Source organism: Etheostoma cragini, chromosome 20, assembly GCF_013103735.1.
Source record: "Etheostoma cragini isolate CJK2018 chromosome 20, CSU_Ecrag_1.0, whole genome shotgun sequence".
In the NCBI taxonomy this organism is placed as follows: Eukaryota; Metazoa; Chordata; class Actinopteri; order Perciformes; family Percidae; genus Etheostoma; species Etheostoma cragini.
The window spans coordinates 21,679,776-21,695,837 of NC_048426.1; the positions used below are offsets into that span (position 1 = coordinate 21,679,776).

Consider the following 16,062-nt stretch of genomic DNA (forward strand, 5'->3'; position numbering starts at 1 on the left):
GACTGAAGAGAGGTAGCCGTGATTGAGAAAAATAAAACGTTTTCACCAATAAATGCAACTGTAGCAAGCATTACTTAGTATTACTAACGTTATCCATATTCGTAGTTAGACACAACAAATGATATGTCGATCTATTAAAAGTCTGAAAGTCTGAATTTAGAATGGAAGTACAAATGGTTCAATTGGCAACAATGCACCCTTTCATAGAATGCTGCAGACTGGTGCATTGCAGGTAGTTGCAAGTTTCCACTTGTCTCATTGAGAATCTTTGGTTTGTATTAGGCTTTAGAATAACTGAGAATCCAGGTTTACACTCTGACTTCAAATTCAGACAGTTAGCTCCTCAAGTATCAATTGAAAAGATCTACAAAGCTGTCCCAAATGGAAACTCTGTTCATCATCATCATTTGATATTGAACTCCTTTTAGAGTGGGGCAGGGAAACATTGTGAATCCATTGTGGGAGTTCTTGTCCTTTACAGTATGTGCAGCAGTGCCCACTTCAAACACTTTGCAGTAGTCCTTGCTTTACTGAAAGCTTAGTGACCAAAGACTGGGCGTCACAACTCTAAGACTCCTTCAATTACTCTTTTCTGACTGTTTTGATCAGTGACACAAAATCTTTGATGAGGATATCTGGTTGTAAAGCACACGAACATTTCCCTTCAGTTCAGGCGCCCAAAGGCCTTTCTTGTTGTTTTGAGTCCCTCATCAGAGAACACTTCATCCACGCAGCCTGGCTTCTATTATCCAGGGCCAAGACTTGAAAACATTGTCTTTGAAAGAAAATGCACTCACGTGTACACAACACACTCACTAGCTTCTGGACTTAAAACAAAAAAAGAAAAAGAACATTATGAATGTATTTATGATTTTATCTACAGTATGTCCACATTTTGCATCCGTCTTTAAAACATTTGCCATGCCATATGCCTGTCCAATTCTACCATAGGTGTAATCGGGATTCACTCAGAGGTCGAGGAGGGTGACCTGGTGGAAGAAAACCTGTGCAAACACATTGAGCAAGAAAAAAAGGAGTGAGTGTAGTAAAAGATCATTTATATGTATTACATACCAAATGTACATTTTATAGTTTCTCCCAAGACACTGCAAAGATTTATTAGCACACTGTGTAACGTGGACAAAAGATGAACTTTGTGCTGCTAATATTACCACATCAGTTACAAGAGCACCATTGACCGTCTGAAAGTGCTGGCGACAGAGATTGAGCACCTGCAGCTGTTGTCGGAGAGGGTAAAGGTCAAGATCCAGAAAGACTTCCAGAACTGGTGGAGCACGGAGGCTTCCAGCTTGCAGGTGACAGACCTTAATTTTCTCTACCAATCTATGTGAAAACACCACATAAAGCTTCTGTAAGCATGACATAATGGCAAGGCTGCTGTGTCAAAGATATGTTTCTGAAATTAGCCAGGAAGGCCTGTTCAATTTTAGTCTCTATATTTATGGATGTTTTCTTTTGTTTGTTCTCTGAATATCGTCCTCTATGGATGCGTTAGTGTGTACGTGTAAGTTGATACATATGTGTCTCTGACTTTGGAGGCTTTTATGGCACCAGTGTGACCCTTGAAGCCTCTGTTAAGCATCATGCTGAATGGGCCCTGGTGGGAAGATATGTAGGAGGAAAATACACAGAAACTCTTTTTTTACAGAATTCCATGTGACCCAAACAAGGGCCTGGAGAGCAGCTTAGAGGCAACACAGCATAAGCATCAAAACAGTCTCAGCAGTTAGAGTCCTAACAAGTACAACATGTTCATGAGGTTTCCCAGCAACACAGTGGGGATAAAAAGTGAGTCAGTGTTTATTTCAGTCCCAAATAATAGTTTTATTGTTTGTGCCTAAATACTGTACAGTAAATACCTGTAAACTATAGTGGAAGACAATGTTTTTAAAAGCTTGGAGAGAAAAATGATTTGAAGATTCCCAAGCTAAGAACACTTGCAGATAACTAAAAGCCTCTGGTCTCACACACACTTGATGGCTGTTGTGCACATTTCAGAAACCAACCCCAAAGAAGATGTTGAGCATCCACATCTGACCAGCAGACACTGCTGGCATTTACCCTTTGGTTTTGATCTTATGAATGGATAACAATATCTCACTCAACGGAGCGTTTTTTGAGAATTTATCACTAAATGACACATGGAAAGAAGAGGAAATCTGACAGACAGACCTTACATGTGCAGTTAGGTCTTCCAAGCAGGATGCAGGCCGTTTGTTTTCCCCTGCCAGCATACTTGTGTCCTGCAGCTTGGTTCAACCATTTATTGTTCTGTTTTTGGAAAACAGAACACATGTAATGAATCAAACTTTGAGTAAGAGACAACCCAAAATACCTGAGGTCTTCTGTTTCCCTCTAGCTGTAAGTTACATATGGTCACATTGTATTTAACTGGAATGATGTTTTTGCTGAGAAGTGTTCCAGAAATAGTTTGATAATTTCTCAATGATTTGGACTAGGAGTCAGAGGCCAAGGCCAGATGTTACAAAGGGTCACCAGCTTTAGAGCCGTCTTCACCGAGCAATCCGGGATTTTGGTGAGACACATTTTGATGATGACTGTTTTTTGTCTGTCCTTCCATCCCTTCCAACAGATGAATGTTGGTGAGGGATATATGTAGACCTATTATGTTTATTTGTTTCACACATAAATACAAATCACATTGAAGAAATATGAACACATGTTAAGGTGTGGTAGAAGCCTGTAATGGCTTATGTGGAACAACCACACCCAAAGGACATACCAAAGGTAAGTAGCGATGTTCAAAAGTTTCATATACAGTAGGTGTCAAAGTATATTTAACAATAGAAAAGTGAGAGGAATAAATGCAGAGAAACAAAAGTAATTGCTGTATTTACAGTGTAAAAAACAGTTTCTAAGACTGATCATTTGTATACATAGAAAATTACAGAGGAAATCCTTACATGTACGTTTTTATTCCACGAAGTAACTCCACAAAATTTAAAAGAAAACTGACCACGAGATGTATTAAAGGCATGTTTGCTTTTTAGATGTGGTGGCAAATATTTTGAGTCTCTGCTAAGTTTCAAAAACCAGCCAAGTAACAAGGAGAAACATCTTTCCACCACTGACTCACTTCCGCTAAATTCATTTATTATTACCTTGTCACCATCTGTGCTTTAATGGCACTTAGATTAATCCTCTGAGACCTAATTTTCTTAGATTTTTACGTATCTTATTAAATTCACCTTTTTAAGGTATTTACATATAACTGAACCTAATGTGTTTCATATGAAAATGTTCACAACAAACTCAGCTTTCAGCATAGTGAGGCCCACATTTTTTCTAGAGCAATGTGTAAAGAGAAAGATAATTTGGCCTCAAATGTCTTTTGTAAACAAACCTTAACTTATGATGTGTTCTATGAGTTGTTTTGGCGCTTGAAGTGAGTTTACCAAAGTCTTAGGTTATCTATCGAGGTTTTGATAATACATGTCTGAAAATCAAATTTCGCTTTTTGAGCTCCTCAGTGCTCCTGTTCACGGAACAACTATTGAATGCATTTTGAAAGGTATTGTGAATTGTTTTGCTTTATCATCCATGAGGATATTTGTAGGGGAGCTGATTCACACTATTTATTTGTATTTATTGTAAGAATCCCCATTAGCTGACGCCTAGATGACTAGCCAGTCTTCCTGAGGTCCAAAACAACATTTAATTGGACAATATTAAAACATTTCTCGACATATACTTGTCATGTCACAATATTTGTCCAGAAGTTGGCCATCTTCACTGCAAGACATGGCATTATATTGCAAATCATTGGGCTGTGTAATGTTGTTTTACATAACAAATTATCTTAAGTTATACTATTTCAATTAAAATGAACTCGGTAACTGGTGCTACTGTATTAATAAAATGTATTTATCCAACATGTTACACTCACCTGGAGGAGGACAGTAGTCATAGTAGATGTAATCATGTTCCTCCACCAGCACTGCTGCATCAACACACTCCATTCTATCACCCCACTTCTTTGTAGCCGTTTGAGTCTGCCGTGTTTTATTTTCTCCCCGGTCAGTCCAATTAAATCCAATGACACCTTTCACAATTCAATTGAGTCCCCATTTAGGGTCTAGAGATATGTGTTACCTAGTGATTGTAAGAAGGTATGAAAAAGGTGTAATCTTAAATGCTTTCCTGCTGTTGTGAGGCAGACATGTTTTGTATCTGATTGCGAGCTGTCAGGACACATTACTAACCTATAAACGAAAAGTTAGATTGTTCCCTGTCAGTCAGCACTGTCAGACATGTAGCAAACACTGTTGCTACAGCAGCTAAGAAGCTCATTGTCTCCTAATTAGAAAATGTCAATTAACTGAACTTGAATGAAATAATCATTTTTAAATCAGCGATCCATTTGCTTCCACTTGAGCTCGCATTTATACAATTAATTATATCATTGGGCATTATTGTAATATACTGAAAGGAAGTAGATGTGATATAATAAAGAAATCATTATGGGCCATATTGTTTCTACTGGCTTTCTATCATGCTTTCATACTGAAACAGGCATGAAATTGTGCTCTATGTGGTATTAAAAAGATCTTAAAAGTCTTAAATGTAACTTGGTCAACCTACAGATACCTTGTGCCCAAAATGTTAAGAATGCAAACTACTTTGCATTGTTGCTCCCTTTTATGGTTAAGACAAGCACATGCTGTATGTCACCTACAAAACAAGATACAGATAAACTGTGGAATTATGGTGTGACAAGATATCTCTAAAAAGCTCTCCTAACTTGTAATACAGGGCACCTGCTATGAGCAGCAGTGTGAGAGAGTGTCCAGCAGGACCAGACCCAAATCCGGACTGTTCCATCAAAGTTCAAGACCTGAGGTCAGCCTAGCTTCCCTTAATCTTGTATTTGTTTCATAGGCGGTAATACCGGATTATGTTTCCTGTCACACTTTTCCTTGTCATCCTAAAATTGCATTTATTGCATTTCTGTGAATTTCAGAAGCTTCCTACCCAAAAGTGTACCTTCCTTGACGGCTGTCCCAGCGGGGCAGGATAAGTCCCTGGATGGGAGGTTGACTGATTTCACTCCTTCGTCTGAGTGGAGGTACATGAGGGGTTGCTTGGCATGTGGGAAATTATTAGTCTTGCATTGCCAGCTTTTCCCTGACAGTGCTGCGGAGGAGGGTCTGGCTAGTCCACACAGCATTCCAGGATGGAAGAGAAACAAGCTCTGGTTTATTGGCATATTATTTTGTGTCTTGGACGGTGCTAAGTGCCACACAAAGCAACAGTTCCGCTGCAAAATAGCCATTAGTCCTCATAAATCCACCGGAATTAAAAAACTATAAAGGAACAAGCAGAAGGTAACGATCATTCCGCGGATTTCCGGCGGTACCTGAACAATGCTGGAAACGAAACGTTGTTTATGTAGACTACAAATGAAATGATGGCTTTGGAAACAACAGATTTGGTTTTTTATGGCATGATAGAACCTACATTGACCAAATGTGTAGCTCTCCTGGCTTTTCTGTACTTGAAATTCAGCACATTTGACATGATGAGGAAACCCCTGTGATGAAGATTTGCGGATCTTTATTTTTATTATAGTAAAATATTATGATATCATTATAAAAAGTGGCAGGCCGTAAAAATTGTTAAAATCACCGGTAATGTCCACTACTATGCGTAAATGATGTATTCACAAGTGCAACTGTACTACAGTAGTATGTTCCATATGTTTGCAGTCACTTTACAGTCTATACATTCAGCTTGGACCTGTAGATTTTATAGCTGTGCAGTGTTTTCTCTTCACTTATGAACCTGGCCATAACTTTTTTATTTCATTGTGAAGTAATGTCTCCAAACTCTATTAACAAATCAAAGACATGGAGTCTCGCTTGAATGCTGCTGCTGCAACTAGCGTTTTACAAGCACAGCAAAACACTCAATGAATAACAGATATGCTATTGTTCGTCTCTCCAGCAACCATTTAGTAGTACAGAGATACTTTTATTTTATACCTATGCTCCGTGATATGGGGAGCTGTTACCTTAAGGTTTTTAGCTTGTGTTCTTAAAGCTTTTTGAACAAGAACTGTTAAAACATTTTACAGCCGGGGTGTTAAAAACGGTCAGGGCATTCAAGCGTATGCCCCTCAACACACACTTAAAAAACAAAGGATTTAAGGAAGTAAGTAAGTAAGATCAAATAATGTCCTTATTTGTGTTACAGAAACTGTGCTGATACTGTCAAACTACATTACACACATGTATATTTCAGGGTCCTTTCCACCACCAAGCTCTCAAACTCCTCTATTCCCCTGACTGGAGACAAACAGGCTGATGCTGACATTCTGGCCTTTATAAGAGCCAGGGAACACCTCCTCAACAGGACAGGTAACACACACACACACACACACACACACAAACACACACACACACACACACACACACACACACACACAGACACAGACACACGCGCGCATGGGTCGCGCACGCACACAAAGAAAGAAATAATACACTCACTTAGCTTTCACGCAATATGCATTTTGCATTCAATGCTGCCCTCTGATGGAGTGATGCCCTACATCACTTTATCAAAAATGTTTTTTTTTTAGCTTTTCAGTTGTTTTAAATTGGTATACATCACATTCTATATGTTTTGTATTAGAAACTACCAGTAAGATAAAACACTTGATAGAGCTACCATGTATTAGCTTAAAATTCAGATTCACTTTTGCTTCGTCTGGCAGCGGTGCAAAACTAGTAAACAACTCTTTTTTGGTTAAGATCCCATAATTTCACACCAACAGGTCTCACAAAAGCCACACTCACCCCATTAGCAGTCTCTCATTTTTTCTAGCTCTACGACAACTCTTCTTTTGCTCTTACGTGGTTCTTCTCTCTGTTACACTCTCCACTCTCCTTTGACCCTTGTGTAGCTGCTTACTTTGGCACACAGTAAAGTGGACTTTGCTGCTTTGTGGTACGCCACTAGATCTCCAGAATGGCTGAGGTCATTTGAACAGACAGAACGATGGCCAAGTGAGCAGATACACCAGACAGAAAAACTGTCAGGCTAGGAGCAAATTTGCCCTCTGAAGGATTTATTCCTTTCTTTCCTTCCATTCCCCACTTTAGTCAAGGAAGACTCATTTAATGCCTTCTTACCTTGGTACTACATAGCTGGATAGTGACTGTTTTGACCGTAAAGCACCTTTCCTTGGTTGTTTGGTAACCTCTGTATGGTGCTATCCCTTCTATCAAAACGCCTTTTATGTCACTAGTGCATTCTGGGAGGTGAAGGGAACCTGGCAAGAAGAAACAGACAGCACAATATCTAAATGTGATTATTGTAATTTAAGTCATAGGTTAGCAATGTTTCATTCAGGGATTGTTACTCTGAAAATAAAGATTTTTAACTAAAAAAAGACATTATGTTTTCATATTTCTTGATGGCTAAAAGCTTGATGGCTTATTACTCAAATACTTCAAGTAAATGTCTAATCTGCCTTGTGTGTTTTTGTATTTCAGGCCCACCAGGTAATGTCATCTGACTGCATATTCAACCTCCACATCTGTGTTAAAAATATGTATCAAACATTATTGATAGACTGACAATGAAGATGTGTGAAGAAATAATCTCAACTGGGTCCACAACACACTATGCTCTCTCATATAAAAAGAACCCTCTGCCAAACACAAGCCACACACCCTGTCAGATTTGTTCATGCATACACACACTTGTTGGCCTCCTGGAGAATATGTGCCAGTAATATAATGAGCAGCAGTAAAAATCACAGCTAGCACCGGCTATTTGATCTGAACAAATGTTGTCACAAGATATCAAAGGGAAGGAGCGAACAATATGAAACCAGCTGGCTCCAGTATTTGTTTAAAGAAGGAATCATCACAGGAAGTTTCCACATGCAGAATGACAAATGCATTCCATTTTTCTGCTTGGTTTCATTTTATTCTCAGTGTAACACATTTTGTGTCAAATGTTGTAAATAGAGTTCCTGTATTTTGTACAATATATTAAATACAAAATAAAGCTACATGATGGCAAAATGCCACAACACTTATTACTGTGATACTTTACAGTTGATGATGCTTCACTTTGCCAGAGTGCTTAGCACTGACAAACACATAATACCAGTTATTTAGTCCCCCTTAACAGCCTATGTGCCTGTAGTGTTTTCTGCTGGAAGCTGCTGCTCATTTAGGTGAACATCCTGATTTATGAAATAGCAAGTCACTGTTGGTCTTTTCTCTTATCATCACAAATGCTAAATCTCTTTTAGAGCTGCAACGATTAATCAATTCATTGTCAAATTAATCGCCAACATTTTTGATAATAACCGATTAATTGGTTTAAATCATTTTTACTAAAAAAAAGTAAAACAACCTCTAAATACAGCTTCCTAAATGTGACTATTTTCTAGTTTTTCAATTCCTCCATGACAGTAAACTAAATAGATTTACAAAAAATGTATTAAACGATATTTAAGGACATCCTCTTGGGTTTTAAAAATGGACATTTATCACCATTTTCTGACATTTTATAGACCTAACAAGTAATCGATAAATCAAGAAAATAATGGACGGATTAATCGGCTATAAATAATAATTGTAAGTTGCACTAACTTCTTTCGTATACCTCTTACTCCCTTGTAAATGGCAGTTGTAGTATGGGGTTTCTGTGGGTAATTTTCCTATGGAATACAACTGGAAAATGACTCAGGGAATTGAATGAAGGTGTAAGGACAACTAAAATGTTTGGTTGCATCATTGGTAAATATTAATGCATTAGTAGTCAAATAAATTGCACACTACATCATTACTGTATACAGGAACAATTTTAGACAGGCCTTCAGTCCGCACAGAGCTTCCTTGAGATACTGTATTTGAAATTCAAATAAGGTTACAAACATTATCAACATGGAGTGTTAATATTTGTGTATTAGCTGAATGATCATTTATGGATACATTTAATTTGATAGTCAAGTGTAGATTATAGCAGACAAACTAAGAATATCAACATAGGACTGGACAATTTATAATTTTGATTTTTAATGGTCAAACAAGTAACACAGTTTTGCACTGAATGTATACCACATCGCTGAATGAATACATAAGACACATATGGCCCAGTGCTCCTGACCTTCACAGTATCCGGACCATCAGCCTCAGCTGGTAATCAAAATCAGTCACGTCAGAGCCTTTGTCATCCCAAACAGAAGACAACCTGTGAACATGGGAGCAACCTGTTTGCATGGCTTTGCGTTGATTTGTTTGACGGATGACAAGCAGCTGCACAATTTGCATCCAGTTGCCTTGGAGATGGAGCCCTCTTTGGTCAAGTCTTGATATCTGTTACTTCTCTGTCTCATCAGTGACTTTCTTTATGACGTGTGGATTTAATTGACTCTAAAATAAACATGCCTATGTCAGACTACATAGCAGTGGTGCTTATCTATCAAATATATCAAATAGCTTAGCATAGAGAACATAGTGTTTCCTTTATCAATGTTTGCGATGACACATGACGCACAGCTCTATACTTCTGCCATGCCACAACATATATCGGACTGTTGCTTAATTGCGAATGCAAATTTTGTTTTAAGCACTCGGAAGTTCCGGTTGATTTTGACTCGTTTTTGCCAACTTTCAACGCATTCACATTTTGTCTTTGTTAAAACATTTTTAAACTGACCTTACATCACATTCATGGTATTTTATTCTAAACAATCACTCTGCTTTCAGCCTGATGACGTACAGTATGAAGCTGCCAGGAACCCAAAATACAATAAAAAGGACACAGGACCTTATAATAATGTACAAATCTTTGGTCATAATCACTCAAAATATTATAATAGAACAGTTCTAGTTGTAAGAAATAGTATTTCAATATTTATACAAACGAGTTCAACAGAAACATGTAAGAAATAAAACTACAATATGTTTTTTTTTACATGTTAAGCAATTTTATTTAGTCTTTTACATTTAAAGTCTATTTATGCCTCCAACTCAGAAAATATTTAATGGCTCACCGACCGCTACATTATTACTTTTAACTGGTCTTCTCAGCTTGCTTATGCCTTATTTATCAATACAATTATATTACTATAAACAATATATTCTCAATGTATTCTCCAATGGATAGACTTACAATAGAGGGTTAGTTTAATAGTTTTTCTTCAACATTGGCCATACATACAGGCTACATCATGTAGTTTAATATGTAGTTTTTGTAGAAATCTCACTGTTGACTATGTTCTCCCCCCCAAAGTTTTATTCAGGCAGGCAAGCAGTCACTTTGGGAAACTAATCTACCTGAGCGGGACTGAACTTTTTAAAGAATAATTATAGGTGTAGTTATTGGCATTAACACTAAAGTTGATGCTTTTCTCACATCCTCTCCGGCATTTTTAACATGGCAGCTTTCTAAACACTGCAGCCATAAAACCCCATAAGGTCCTCTCCAGACACATTTTTCAACTCTTTGGTTCATCAATCAATCAGACTTTATTCATATTGCAATTTTCATACATCTAAATGTATGGAAAGGCACACATGCATGCGCACACACACACACACACACACACACACACACACACAGATATGCACACAACACAATATTCCAATGTGTTTATTGAAAGCCTGACTAAAAAAAGTGTTTTATAGCCCATTTACAGTCAAGTAGTCAACTCTATACTTCTCTTAAATCTTATTTATTTATCTTTCTCCCGCAATTTCTGCAAAGTAAAAATGTAAGTAAGTAAGGTTTATTTAGGCTATGTAGCCCCTTTAACAGATAGAAAATCACAAAGTGCTTAACATTAACAACTATTACACAATACAAGCTGAAAAAAGAGAGATAGCAATAATACAAAGCACAGGGCTGAAAATATTTAAATCACAGCTGCAGCTAAATAAGAGCAAAGACAAAAAAGTCAATAGCAATTTGTATGGACTAACCAAAAGCCAGTCTGAATAAAAACTTTTTTTTTTTTTTTTTTCATACAAACAGAGGAGTCTTAGGATCACAATGATTGGGGGCCATAGCTTGAACAGCCCAGTCACTTTGAGTTTTATAGGGGGTTGGAGGGACATCCAGAAACTTTAGGTCAAATAATTTAAGAGCCTGATTTGGCATGTAAGGAATTAAATATGAGGCCAGTGAACTGAGAATTTAAATGGTTAATTCAGCAATCCAAAATACACTTTCTGGATAAAATGAGTTCCCACGATGCAGAATGGTGTTGAAAGGCTCTGGTATCAGCACAACCGTCAGCAGTCAGGTCAAATATTAACTTGTGTTCTGCTGACAAGATGCTGCCAGCACTTCCTTATTAGTGGAAACAGTTGAAAGTGTGTGTGTCCAGATGTCGTGCTAATGGAGAAGAGGAGTTTGATCGTTACCCAAGCAACCCATAAATCAAAGCCCCAACCTCTATGGTACCCTGACCAATCAGAGAAAGCATTCACTCAAGATTTTTTACCTTTGGAGGGTTATCCAGTTAGAGCTGTCACACGTTTCTGTGATTTAAAACTGTCTGGAAGAGCACTCTAATAGCTGTTTCTAATTTACTTTAAATTTAATTTTGACTATTTGCTATTCACTCTTTTGGTGGAGAATGCCCCGACCTGCAGTTAATGGAAGCTGTCTTCGGTGGACAATTCATGAAATCGGCGTATTTTATCCAGACTTTTATTGTTAGTCCTTTCTGAAGTGATTAACCTCTTTTCTGAGTTTGAGCATCAGTGTTTGGGTCCATTCCGGTGCTGGTTGATGGCGAGTTTCCAGTTGGTGCGCGTTAAAGTGAGCTGGACAACACTTTTGACCCTGGCCCACTTCACATACCTGCTGGTCGGGGCCACCATCTTCCAGATCCTGGAGCGAGAGGCTGAGAGCAAGAACCGAATACACTTCCAAATCGAGAAGTTGAACTTCTTGGCTAATTACACCTGCCTGGATGGACCAGCCTTGGAGACGTTTGTTCAGGTTCACTGTCTTTATACTTCTTTAAGGATTACTATGTTGATAAGGGCAATAGCTTCATGCTGACTTCTCTCCATTTGTTCATGTATAGGTACTGAGCATGTGGGTGTATTTCAGTCCTGGGTGTGATGTGTGTTCTGAAAACAGAGTGAACAAAAAACATTGTCATTTCTCTTGCGGGATTAACAAAGTAAAAATTATTTATTTATTTTTAATACAGTTGTTGAAACTTAACAGTAGAACGCTCCCAATTTATAATGTAAAAATGGATTGATTGATTTAAATTGACTGAGTAAAATTTAGTTTAAATAAAAAAGGTCATACCGAAAGTAATATTACAAAAATCGTAGAGATACATGAATAACAAATACTTGATTTTCCTGTCTAAGCAGGAGTGGGAGGACGTATACACTGATTTAATCCCACTCCTTCTCCCTTCGCCATAATTTATTATATATAGTGGAAACATGCAAAAAACATGGTCTTTTTTTCTCAATTCTTTATTGTACATAAGTTCATATACAAAGTCACACACAAATAGATAGAACGGACATTACAAAAAAGACAATACCATAAAATACAAATACATTTACATTTTAAAATGCCAGAGCATGTGTCATATCAAATTCGGTCGGATGTGTGACGTGTCACCAATTGTCCGCTTCCTTCCGCTTTCTTTTTTGTTGGAATTTTAAACTCCGGTGGACTTATGAGGACTATAGTTGACTGGTCCTCAGATCTCTAAAATGGAGGTAAATAGAGACATCTAGCTAGACTATCTGTCCAATCTGAGTTTTCTCTTGCATAACTATTTTGCAACGGCTCCGTGCGGAGTTTAGCACCGCCCGTAACGATTGGGATTGGTTTAAAGAAATGGCAATAAACCAGAGCATGTTTTTCTCACATTCCGGAATGCTGTGTGGACTAGCCAGACCCTCCTCCACTCTGCAGCGTGTAGATGGTCTGGCAAAGCGAGACCAGACACACAGCAATAAAGCCAGTGAGCTGTCCTTGCATTGCTCTTGCATGCTGCTCTTTTATGTGTGCCGATCTGATGGCCACATTCTGCTTTATGATGAATCATGCACAAGTTCAAGGAGCTGATGGGATTACATTTCACTGGAATTGTACCTAGAACGATTTCACGTGACAACAAAAATGTATTGAATGATTGACAAATGGTGGCCGGTGGCTCTCAAACTTTTTTCAACATTGTTCCCCCTTTGAATTGTTTTGTTTTTTTAAGCCGGGTAACCCCTGACCAGCACAAAACATTTTTGGTAGAAAAATAAAAAAAAGAATTATAATACACTGCTGGCAATGATAGATTTAGTAAACAACAACTCTGTAACTGAAAACATTTAAATGCTACAATTCAAACGTTTAAGATTCATCACTTAAATAATTAATTATTATAGTGTGATCATTTTAGGAATTATGCATGACATAATTGTTTTAACAGCATTCTGCAAAAAATCGTACGTACCTCCTGCAGTATTCCAAAGTACCTCTATGGGTTCACGTGCCCCCATTTGAGAACCACTGTCAAGTAAGCCTTATTAATGTTAGAGTTACCTTATTCTCGGATTTGAATACACTCCTTTGTGTGTTTGCAGGTGATTTTAGATGCCTGGGAAAGGGGAGTTAATCCCTCAGGAAATTCAACAAACCCCAGCAACTGGGACTTCAGTAGCTCCTTCTTTTTTGCAGGCACAGTAGTGACAACTATAGGTGAGCATCTTTCCATATTCAGCCTTTTAAGTTGTCTGATTTGTGGGGCTGCCGCCTCGTAGTTGCTTAGTCAGTAATAGCCGTAATAATAATATGCTGAATGACTTATTTCCAAGAAACTTTGAGCAAATCTCTAGTAAAAGCAAGATCTAAAGTGGTCATTTTGCATGTTTTTTTGTGGAGAAACTGGGTTTTACCGATCTGTCAATTAAATCAACAATTCGATTTGTCAACACAATCATATGAGTGTAAGTCCACTTAGAATTTCTTTAGTCAAGGACACCCCTGCTGGTTTGATTAAATAATGACAAACCATTGGCTTTTCCACAGGCTACGGCAACCTCTCCCCAAGCACGGTATCTGGTCAAGTGTTTTGTGTGTTTTACGCTCTGTGTGGAATCCCACTGAACCTGGCCTTCCTCAAACAGCTGGGGAAGTGTCTCACCATCCACCTGGGCCACCTGGAGAGGGGAATGGTCTCAGTTGTTCCACACAAGGTACTGACGCATTACACATTTCTGCTCTAAAAACACCTGAGGTGTGCTTTCTAGAAATGTCTGTGCTCATTTTTGCTTTGCTTTTTCTAGCCATCACTGTAGAGATCAAACCTATTAGTAGGGCTGGGCAACATATCAATATTAAATTGATATACGAGGCTACATATCATCTCAAATGTTGGACATTGATACAGTGTCGTCTGGTTTTTAAGGCTGCATTACAGTAAATTGTTGTTTTCTTATTTGCCATCAACCACTTAGTCAATTGAGCCACATTACTGACGAATACTTATCAAAAATGCCATTGTGTAAAATATTTGTGAAAGCACCAATAGTCAACCCTACAATATTGCAGCAGTATCTACATCGATGTGTTTGGATTTTCTCCATATGACCCAGCTCTACCTATAAGACAAGCCCAACTGATCCCAATGTTTCCCGTTTCTTTTATAGCAAACAGTTGAGGCTCTGGCAGTGAGCTTGTTCTTCATCACAGGCAGCGTGCTGTTTTTGGTCATCCCTCCTCTGCTGTTTAGTTACGTGGAAGGCTGGACATTTGGCGAGGGCTTCTATTTTACCTTCATTACCCTCAGCACCATTGGTTTTGGAGATTACGTAGTGGGTGAGTAGAGAGAGCAAACAGCACTAATGTGCTGGAAAGGCCACAGTGGTCACATCTGTTAGATAAAAAACAATTGTAATGGCTTGAGACAATGAATGTATTGCAATTTGAATGTTTTAAGCAAGAAAATCAAAATGCTGTCCCGATGTTGTCGATTCTTATAGGGACTGACCCAGGCAAGCAGTACATCTCTCTGTACCGTAGCCTTGCAGGCATATGGATCATCTTTGCCTTGGCTTGGCTTGCTCTTATCCTCAACATGGGAGCCAGAATAATGGAGCATGCGATTGGCCTCACTCACCCAGGCTTTAAAAAACAAGAGGACGATGAGAATGTGCCATCCAGTGAACTAGAAGACACGTCAAAGATCTGACAATGGACCTTAGACGGGACTTTCTACATGTAATATTCACTAGGTAGAATATATTGTAACTGTTCTCTGTACATATTATCACACATGGTACACTAAGAAAACAGTAGTGGCATTTTGCAAAAAGCTGCTAAAAGATGTGTTCCGCAACATATTTATTCCTGTTTAAATTCTTTTTTTCGATTTTTTGTCTCGTCGAGAATTGGTTTCATACATTACACAATAAGCCGGGGAAACAATACAGGTTTTTTGTTTGAGAATTCTACCTCCACCAAGCTGAAGAGTCAGTGCAAGATGAAGACCGGGAGGAGCAAGGGGAGGAGGAGGGTTGTGCTCATAGCCTGAACTGACTACCAAGCAGCATAGAGAGACAGCTTCAAAACAGGGATGTCATGATGTGATTGGCTTGTGAATTTAAGGCCACTTCTGATTGGTTAACGTAAAAGTGAACGCATCTACAGCTGTTCAGTTTTAGAAAATAGTAAAATGTGATTTAGTTTAGAAGTATTCCTGCCTGAATTTACGCTGAGCTCAATTTAGAAACAATGATTTAAACTACATCTGCCTAATTTTTCATTTTTTAAACAAGATTTGACCGAGATGTTATTCTGCAAAATATTACTTATATAATTGATACTTATTATAAAGTCTAAACATGAAAATATGTGTTTTGCCTCAGGTAACAATCCTGTAATGTTTTTCCACCCTCCGACAAAACTATAAATCTTTTTTTTGTACTGTTTATGCAACTTTCTTTTTGTATGTTACCCAAATGTAACTCCAGTGGTTATGTGTGTGTGTTGTGTGTTTGTGTTTGTGTTTGTGTTTGTGTGTGT

General features: G+C 38.1%; 2 protein-coding genes across 3 annotated transcripts in view; both read left to right on the top strand.

The window, feature by feature from the left end:
• The window catches only part of kif6 (kinesin family member 6), a 59,465-nt gene extending 51,785 nt beyond the window's left edge, over positions 1 to 7,680 (top strand). Inside the window, exons 17-23 of one of the 2 annotated variants that reach the window (XM_034858881.1) lie at positions 952 to 1,036; positions 1,181 to 1,316; positions 2,481 to 2,557; positions 4,795 to 4,881; positions 5,003 to 5,107; positions 6,283 to 6,398; positions 7,536 to 7,680. In XM_034858881.1, the coding sequence (XP_034714772.1) occupies positions 952 to 1,036; positions 1,181 to 1,316; positions 2,481 to 2,557; positions 4,795 to 4,881; positions 5,003 to 5,107; positions 6,283 to 6,398; positions 7,536 to 7,558 (629 nt within the window). In that variant the 3' untranslated portion in view covers positions 7,559 to 7,680. Of the gene's footprint in view, positions 1 to 951; positions 1,037 to 1,180; positions 1,317 to 2,309; positions 2,383 to 2,480; positions 2,558 to 4,794; positions 4,882 to 5,002; positions 5,108 to 6,282; positions 6,399 to 7,535 lie in introns of those variants that run through there. The other variant, XM_034858882.1, reaches the window with a different exon arrangement.
• A 3,457-nt stretch (positions 7,681 to 11,137) lies between these two features.
• On the top strand, positions 11,138 to 15,887 carry LOC117936235 (potassium channel subfamily K member 16-like). The gene is made up of 5 exons (XM_034859105.1): positions 11,138 to 12,009; positions 13,623 to 13,737; positions 14,068 to 14,234; positions 14,688 to 14,856; positions 15,021 to 15,887. Exons 1-5 carry the CDS (start codon positions 11,797 to 11,799, stop codon positions 15,227 to 15,229), a joined length of 873 nt encoding a protein of 290 aa, XP_034714996.1. The 5' UTR covers positions 11,138 to 11,796; the 3' UTR covers positions 15,230 to 15,887.
• The last annotated feature ends 175 nt before the right edge of the window (positions 15,888 to 16,062 follow it).

Bases quoted from the DNA above. Each gene is read 5' to 3' on its own strand.
- LOC117936235 (XM_034859105.1), top strand. From the start codon at position 11,797: ATGGCGAGTTTCCAGTTGGTGCGCGTTAAAGTGAGCTGGACAACACTT. The intron at 12,010-13,622 runs GTTCACTGTCTT...GTGTGTTTGCAG, and splicing joins CCTTGGAGACGTTTGTTCAG to GTGATTTTAGATGCCTGGGA. The intron at 13,738-14,067 runs GTGAGCATCTTT...GCTTTTCCACAG, and splicing joins CACAGTAGTGACAACTATAG to GCTACGGCAACCTCTCCCCA.